Here is an 8,711-nt window from a genome sequence, read left to right as displayed (position 1 = left end):
AGGGAGGGAGGAAGGAAGGAAGTTAAGAGTTCAGGCTCTAGAATCAGATTGCCTGAGTTTGAAGTCTACCTTTGAGATGGGGACAAATCACTTATTCTCTCTCTGCTTCAATTTCCTCATTTACTAAAGTTGGAATAACTGTACCTTTCTTATAGTAATGTTAAAAATTGCATGTGATGATATATATAAAACAGTACAGTGACTGGCACATGGTAAGTGTTCAATAAACGCCTGCACTTGTTCTTATTACATATGAAGATGGGTGTTCAGAACATTCTTTAACTTGAAACTTATCATGAGAGCAAAGCAAGCCATGCTGTTTGGTAAAGCTTATCAAATTATAAAACAAAATCTAAGAAGCCGTATTGTTTAAGATGTTCCCTTTCAATACCTTTTTGGTAAGCAAGTACTAACTCAGTTTCAGAAAACTTGATATTTAGGCAGAGAAAAGCCAAAACAGGTAATATAGAAATGTATTTGTTGAGCCCCCAGAGACCAGAAAAAAAGATCAGAAAGAGAATCCAGGAACACTATTATTTACCTAAGATTTCTCTCATTAAGAAGAAAGGTGAAGTACTAGTGACTCCTATTACTGCTGAGAGCACTAGGGTTAAAGACTCCTTCTCACACTGTGTGGCCCACATGCTGCTCCTGTACATGCTCAAGAATTCAAGAACAACAAGCCAAGTGTGGTGGCCTGCCCTGCCCCTGTAGTCTTAGCTACTCAGGATGCTGAGGTAGGAAGATCATTTGAGCCCAGGGGTTCAAGTCCAGCTTAGGAAACGTAGCAAGATACTATCTTAAAAAATAAATAAAAATAAAAAAGAATTCAGGAGCAAGCTGAATCTCTCTAAAGCTGTAACTACATAGGTAAAATGTACACCAACATCCATCTCTACCTTATATTATCTCATTTCTATTTATTGTACCTATTAATCCCTTAAAAGACTATTCTTATTTATTGCTTTTCCTGAAATTTTCAGGTAATCCTTATAGATATGAACTGATTGATATTCCCATGGATTCAAAGAAGAAAGCACTAACTTGGCCAGGTCAGGGTGTATATTATGATGTAAGTATCTTTTTAAATGTGTGTTTAAAAGAAAGTAACAAGTATTTTTAGTCAATACATTTCTAAAAATCTAGGCTGGGCATGGTGGCATATGCCTGTAATCCCAATACTTTTTGAAGCCAGGGTGCACAGATTGCTTGAGGTCAGGAGTTTGAGACCAGCCTGACCAACATGGTGAAACCCTGTCTCTACTAGAAAATACAAAAATTAGCCGGTTATGGTGGTGCATTTCTGTAGTCCCAGCTACTTGGGAGGCTGAGGCACGAGAATTGCTTGAACCTGGGAGGTAAAGGTTGCAGTGAACCAAGATCATGCCACTGCACTCCAGCCTGAGCAACAGAGTGAGACTCTGTCTCAAAAAAAAAAAAAAAAATCTAAAAGATTGTTTTCATTTTCCATCTGAATGTAAAATTTGAGATTTTGACTGTGATTTACATTTTTCAATTTTCTTAGCTGATTTCATGTATTGTTGGTAGTTATGGAACATTCCACAGTTACCAAAAAAAGAAAAAAAAGATTGCCCCCAGGAAGATGGCGGGGGAGGGCTGCATTTCTCACACTGTGTTCCTCCAACCCTATTCTTATGACTTATAATACATCCAGTCACTCCAAATATGCATAGAGTAAATGAAAGATTTCCAGAAAGATTTACAAGCTATTATTGTTCCAGCCATATTATCATATTGGTGTTATTGGTGTCAAGTCTAAAATGAAATAAAACAACAGCCACCATTTATTGAGAAATTGCTACACACCTAACTACTCTAAATACATCATTTAACCCTTTCAATAACCTCCTAAGGTTAGCATCATCATTTTCATTTTATAGATAAGGAAACTGTGACTAAGAATTTGTGACTATGTCATGATCACAGAAATCAGGTTTGTGAAGTTCTAGTCTCTGACCTTAACCTCTGCCCCATAACTCCACATGGATAAAAAGAGAAAATTATAAATCAAGAGGGAAAATATCTAGACATTTGAAAATAATAATAGCTAACATGGTTGGTAAGAAGCAGTACCAAGTGTTCTCCATATATTATCTCGTGGCATCCAGCAATCCATGAGATAGGCAAGTGAGAGGTTGGAAACATTTGAATTTTTACTTGGCAAATCATTATGACAGACCCAGCATGTGGTCGCTGCCATGTCACAGAGTCATCTATAAAGTAAGTCATTTCCTGTTTGTTTTTTAAAGTTAAACGTCAAAAAGAATTCCTAACGAATCGTCTGTTTTACTGGATCTCTTTCAGTTTTTAAGCAAAATCTATATCTAAGCAACCCAGAAATATGAGAAGTTATTCTAGAACCCATCCTATCATTACATGTTCTTATAGCCAAAGGCTCCAGATCTGTAGCTAAGTTTCTTCCTAGTCATTAAAATCCTGTTTTCCTCATGTCACATTCCTTGGCAGCCATCCTGAATAGCTATCCTCTGCCTGAGTGTAAATCCCGATACTTTAACTGAGGTGCAGAGACCCCTCAGGATCTGCCCTTACCTCCAGCCTGCAGCCTGGCCCCACCCTCTGGTTCCCAAACAGGTTCATGCCATTTCCCTTCCTGGAAGCCCTCCTCCAAGGCCTCTCTGCCCGATACTTGTTAATTCAAGGCTCAGCTCAACCCTCCTTGTTTCTGTTGTGTAGCAAAGAGAACCAGGTCGGGGGCCTGTGTGCTTGCTGGTCACTCCTCTGTTGGCATTTGCTGCGTAAGTTATATGAGGCAGATTATTTCCCTTTTCTGAGCTTTAATTCATAAAACATATCTGGGTAATTTCACTAAAATCTGTCCTGTAAATTTCACAAGATATGCAGATCATATGAAAGATTCAAAACCTAGAAAATACTATAATTTGTAAGGCATTATTATTACTCCAGCAGAAATGATAGCTCCCTCTTCTGACTTCTACCACACATACTGTAACCAGTAACTTTTCACATGTATTTCATATTTCACCAACTAAATTATGAGTTATTTGAGAACAGAACATGTTATGTGTATATCCCCACAGTGCATTATACATAAATATTTTTGGCTGATTATTTATTTCTTATTTCTGATGGTTAATCCCACTTTCTTAATCTTTATTAACTGCTCTTAATTTTCAACCTTTCAGATTTTCTTCTGGCTCATCCCTAACTCTAATCAAGTTTTGCATTTCCCTGGACAAAGAAGTAAAAATAAAGTAGATACTGAGCTTCATGGGTGTAACTCATGACTCACCTTTTTTTTCTCTAATCTCTAGGATAATACCCTATACTTGTCCTTCCTATTTTTCCTGCCTTTCACCATTTAACTGGGGAAGGTAAATCTAAAGCATTCTGTATCTACAATGCTCTATTCCCATTAAAGGATTTTTTTTTTTTTTTAAGAAACAAGGTGTTGTTATGTTACCCCATAACCAGAAAGAAGGAATTGTTGAGTATAGCCTACAGCTGCCTCCTCATGTCTTTTAAATTTGGCCTAAAGATTTCTCCATATAGGCCGGGCGCGGTGGCTCAAGCCTGTAATCCCAGCACTTTGGGAGGCCGAGCCGGGCAGATCACGGGGTCAGGAGATAGAGACCATCCTGGCTAACACGGTGAAACCCCGTCTCTACTAAAAATACAAAAAACTAGCCGGGCGAGGTGGCGGGCGCCTGTAGTCCCAGCTACTCCGGAGGCTGAGGCAGGAGAATGGCATAAACCCGGGAGGCAGAGCTTGCAGTGAGCTGAGATCCGGCCACTGCACTCCAGCCTGGGAGACAGAGCCAGACACCGTCTCAAAAAAAAAAGAAAAATATTTCTCCATATAGAATGAACTGCAACCTAACTGGATGCGTAAACAGAGTGTAACCTACTGTTGTGCCAATCACCTAGTTTTGGCTGTGTCTGTGTCTCACTTCCGTTTTCTGTAGGTCACTTTCCTTTTTCTGTCCATAAACCTTCTTCCACCACCTGGCAGTGGCAGAGTCTCTGAACCTATTTTGGTTTGGCGACTGCCCGGTTTATGAGTTGGTTTTTGTTTAATTAAATGCTTTAAATTCTAAAATATATAAATAAAAATGAGAAACAAAAGACAAAGAGATAGCCAGACGCAGTGGCTCATGCCTGCAATCCCTTTGGGAGGCACTTTGGGAGGCCAAGGCGGGTGGATCACTTGAGATCAGGAGTTCGAGACCAGCCTGACCAACATGGCGAAACCCCGTCTCTACTGAAAATACAAAAATTAGCTGGGCGTGGTGGGGCATGCCTGTAATCTCAGCTACTCAAGAGGCCAAGGCAGGAGAATCGCATGAACTTGGGAGGCAGAGGCTGCCGTGAACCAAGATGGCACCACTGCACTCCAGCCTGGGTGAGAGTGAGACTCTATCTCAAAAAAAAAGAGAGAGAAAGAGGGACAGATTCTGTCTCATGCTGCCTTTCTCATGTCTATTAATTATTTAACACCAGGCTGGAGTGCAGTGGCTGTTCACAGGTGCGATCATGGCACAGCATATTCTCAAACTTCTGGCCTCATGCATTCTCCTGCTTCAGCCTCCTAAGTATCTAGGACTGCAGCTGTGCACCACCATACCAGGCTCAGGAGGATATTTTTTATAGTATTTACCTTTCCTATTGCCAGAGCAGTGGTCCTCAACCTTGGCTGCGCGTTAGAATCGCCAGGGGTGCAGGCTACAATTAAATCATTCTCTGAGAATGGAACTCATAGCAAGAATGCCTTGTTTTTCAAGGACTTGTAACTTGCATTTCTGGGATAATAGTCTTCCCTCTCCTTCTACTGTACCCAGGGAAGGAGAAGGGACACTACCAACCTGATACACAGGTCCAAAAATGTGTCACCCAGCTGCAAAACAGAAAACTCCAGGAACCATATGTTAGTACTTTCCATCCAAGCCAATAAGAAAATATGTATAACATACTGCTCCAAAACTTATGAGTTCTGTGACCTGGGTAACATATTTAATCCTTCAATACTTGGTTTCCTCATAGATAAAGCAGGAATAATAATAAAATCTACCTGATAGTGCTGTCCTGAGAATGAAATACACAGAAAAGCACCCAGCACGATATTTGTACATCGTAAGCTCATAATAAATATTAGCTGCTATTATTATTAATTATTATTATTCCAATGCTTATAATATTTTGTTGACCTAGCAACATAAAGAAATGGGTAACCTTGGAAAGGAGAATATTCTACATAAGAACGTTAACCTTTTAAAAATTAATTCCCAGGGCTTCATGTTAACAGAGTGTGTTAAGTGTCGTTTTCCCTCCTCCTTTCACATTGCATGTGGATGCAGCAGCTCTGCCTTCAGCAGCTGCTGAGATCAGGCGCCCCTTTCCCACCCAGACCCCAGAGCTGCCCTAGCTTTGCCTCTTTGGACTGGCCCAGTTTTCCAGGGTCATTAGTGGTCATTGCACTTATCACTCTATTCAGGGCCTCTTCTGCTACCCTTCTCTTCCTGCTGAGATCTCTTCTCACTGACCATTTCCATCCATTACCGAACCAGTCAACATTCCTTTTCCTTTTCCAATTGGCAAACATAAATAGGTTTTATTTTTGTTTTGAGATGGAGTCTCGCTCTGTCACCCACGCTGAAGTGCAGTGGCATGATCTCGGCTCACTGCAGCCTCCACCTTCTGGGTTCAAGCGATTCTCCTGCCTCAGTCTCCGGAGTTGCTGAGCCCACAGGTGTGCCCCACTACGCCCAGCTAATTTTTCTATTTTTAGTAGAGGCAGGGGTTCACCGTGTTGTCCAGGCTAGTCTCAAACTCCTGGCCTCAAGTGATCCTCCCTCCACGGCCTCCCAAAGTCCTGGGATTACAGGTGTGAGCCACTGTGCACGGCCCATACATAGGTTGTAATACTTAACTCTTCTGGGCTGTTTGTGTCATTGCTTACTCAAGTGGCTGAAGACTTTTGTCCAATTTCTCAAGAGCTTGAATGTCTAGCCTTAGCTTTTAGGATATGAGAATAGTCTCTAGGATGAAATCTACTTTGTAATAATTTTTTTGTTAAGATGAGATATAATCACAAAGGTCAAGTGCCATAAACCTCCTTACCTTGGACTTTTTGAAATGTTTTTAACAAAACCATTTTCAAAGCCTCGCTGAGAATAACACAATATTCATTACAACCCAGTTTTCTGCAAACCTAAATATTTGGACAGACCCTTGGCTTCCCTTTGAGAGAGAGCTCACCAATATCACCCCTTCAAAGGGGAGCAGTTTTTCTTCTTGCTCCACCTGCCATCTTTCCAATCTAAAATGCCCCATCCCCATCCTAGAGATACTTTCCTCATTCCAGGGACAGTTCTCTCTCCAACATACCACCCATACTCCACACTCATCCGTAAGTGGCCAGAATGAATTTGGTGATCATGCGGGGACCTCCTTTAGAAAGGAGTCATCTTATCAAATAACTGGACGCCCACAGTGCACCTCTCCGTGGCCACCAGCACCCTGTGCCCCTCCCACCTGTTCAGACCCATTGACATACAAGGGGCCCAGATGGGAAACAAACGGTCTGTCTCTCTCCTCATCTACTGTCTCACACCGCCAACGTTCCCGCCATTCCATCTCAGGCAGCACTGTTACCCAACCAGGTGTCCTCTTCTCCCTCCAACCCTCTCTTTCCTAAGCCCTGACTAGATGCCAAAAATAATTCTCTCTGCCAGTCTCTGATTTGCTCCCTCTCTCCGTCTCTCTCTCTCTCTCTTCATTCCAGATGTAAATGAACAAAGTGCCTTATCATAACCTGTTAGTGTAAAAATGGTGCTAATACAATAGAATTAATTAAAATATCTAATAAAGAACCAGTACTCCCAAATGCTAAGGCCTCTGCAAATAGCAATGTGGTCTCCACAGTAAACCTTTTAACCTCCCCTATTTAACCTGGTTAAGCCCCATCATTCAAGACTAAAATAAACAAACAAAAAAAACTGTATTTGCTTTTTTTGTTTCATTTAATATATTACAACCATGTTATTTTGGTGACAACTTATGGAGTTTTGGTGCCTAGCACAGAACTCTCAAAACCTTGTACATGGTTTTGCATGCAATAGGTATTCAGTAAGTGTTTAATAAATAGGTTACGAGTTACATATATTATATGAGCTATGCTGGGAATGTAACCACAGTTTATATAGTACTATTCCTCTGAGAATATATTCCAAATTCAAAACAACTAATGTCACTTCTTTGTAGACTGGAGTGTCTGCCTAGAAACTAACATCTCAGGAACTGGAATTCCTTTCTGCTGTGGGCTTATCTTCCATATCAGATACAAACTCTACCCTGAGTTTAGTATATCGAGCCAATGAATACCTTTGGAGTGAATGATTTCCACCACCCCTCTCTCACTATCCTCTCAGAGTAACATCCCCTTAACATACTGAAAACTGATCAAATCCCCTCTCAAATGTTTCCTGCCTCTTTAGTCCCTTCTCAAGACATCACAGGCTACAGTAAAATTTCACATTGCTTATTTCGTTTCCCATGCCCTTGAATGTGTTTCAGTAGGTCTCTGTTGTTAGTTCAACCAGTGGAAGACACAAGATTAATCTAGCCCCGTAGAACAGTATTTTTTTAAAAGTCCTTCTTGGCTGGGCATGGTGGCTCACGCCTGTCATCCCAGCATTTTGGGAGGCCGAGACGACCTGAGATCAGGAGTTCAAGACCAGCCTGGCCAACCATGGTGAAACCCCATCTCTACTAAAAGTACAAAAATTAGCCAGGCGTGGTGGCGGGCACCTATAATCCCGGCTACTTGAGAGGCTGAGGCAGGAGAATCACATGAACCCGGGAGGCAGAGGTTGTAGTGAGCCGAGATCGCGCCACTGCACTCCAGCCTGGGGGACAAGAGCAAGACTCCATCTCAAAAAAAAAAAAAAAACAGTCCTTCTTATTTCCAAGTAAGCTGGCTCTGCAAATAATGAAAAAGAGAAGGGGATCAAACAGGGCTTTCTTTATCCCTGAATAAGTAAGACACATATTTGTTAAAGGTTTATAGGGGTAGCAGTGCCTTTTCCCATGAGTACTCTATATGTCAAATGGAATCACTTCAATCTCAAAGGGTTGCTATGAACAGCATAACCCTTAGGCCCAGGAACTTTAGAAGGCACCACACTTTAGAGGGCCAGTTCTGGCCTTCCACCGGATGTGGCCCTTTCTGTGGAGCAAGCGGGTATGTTCATCCGGAGCCCATGCTCCCCTGTCTCCCTCCCCTGACCATGATCTTGAACCACAGAATTCCCTGACCAAATGGCTTTGAACCCAATCCTAGGCCCTTCTTGGGGTCTATTCCTCAACTCCATCCTCCCACGGGTTGGCAGTGCTGCCATGCTGGTATATACCTTATGGCCAAAGGAGTGACCAAAATATGACTGCATGCCTGTTTGCTAGAAGTGGGGTGGGGGGTAAATGGAGCGAGTAAAGAAGTCAGGTGCTGAGGCCAGGGACCAGCAGCTGGCTTTTCCTGAACCACCCTGTCCCAGTGCAGAACTCGAAGTAGTCCAAGAAGTCCAATTTTAAACCTGGTCTTGCAGGTTGTTCCAGAGATATTTTGTCAAAGCAGGTGAAAGGAACATATTTTATGTAACATTTATTTACTTGATTTATAAATTAAACTATTTAGACAAATAAAATACGGACTTCCA

The 8,711-nt window shown here is 41.8% G+C and overlaps 1 protein-coding gene across 1 annotated transcript in view; it reads left to right on the top strand.

The window, feature by feature from the left end:
• The window catches only part of LOC105509352 (chromosome unknown open reading frame, human C7orf31), a 53,066-nt gene that overhangs the window by 35,331 nt on the left and 9,024 nt on the right, over nt 1-8,711 (top strand). Inside the window, exon 7 of the mRNA XM_011938560.1 lies at nt 984-1,072. Coding sequence (XP_011793950.1) covers nt 984-1,072 — 89 coding nt within the window. The remainder of the gene's footprint in view (nt 1-983; nt 1,073-8,711) is intronic.

The sequence above is a fragment of the Colobus angolensis genome, unplaced genomic scaffold, assembly GCF_000951035.1.
Source record: "Colobus angolensis palliatus isolate OR3802 unplaced genomic scaffold, Cang.pa_1.0 Scaffold175, whole genome shotgun sequence".
Lineage (NCBI taxonomy): Eukaryota > Metazoa > Chordata > Mammalia > Primates > Cercopithecidae > Colobus > Colobus angolensis.
The sequence above is the reverse complement of the archived record's forward strand: the minus strand, read 5'-3'. Positions and strand labels throughout refer to the sequence as shown.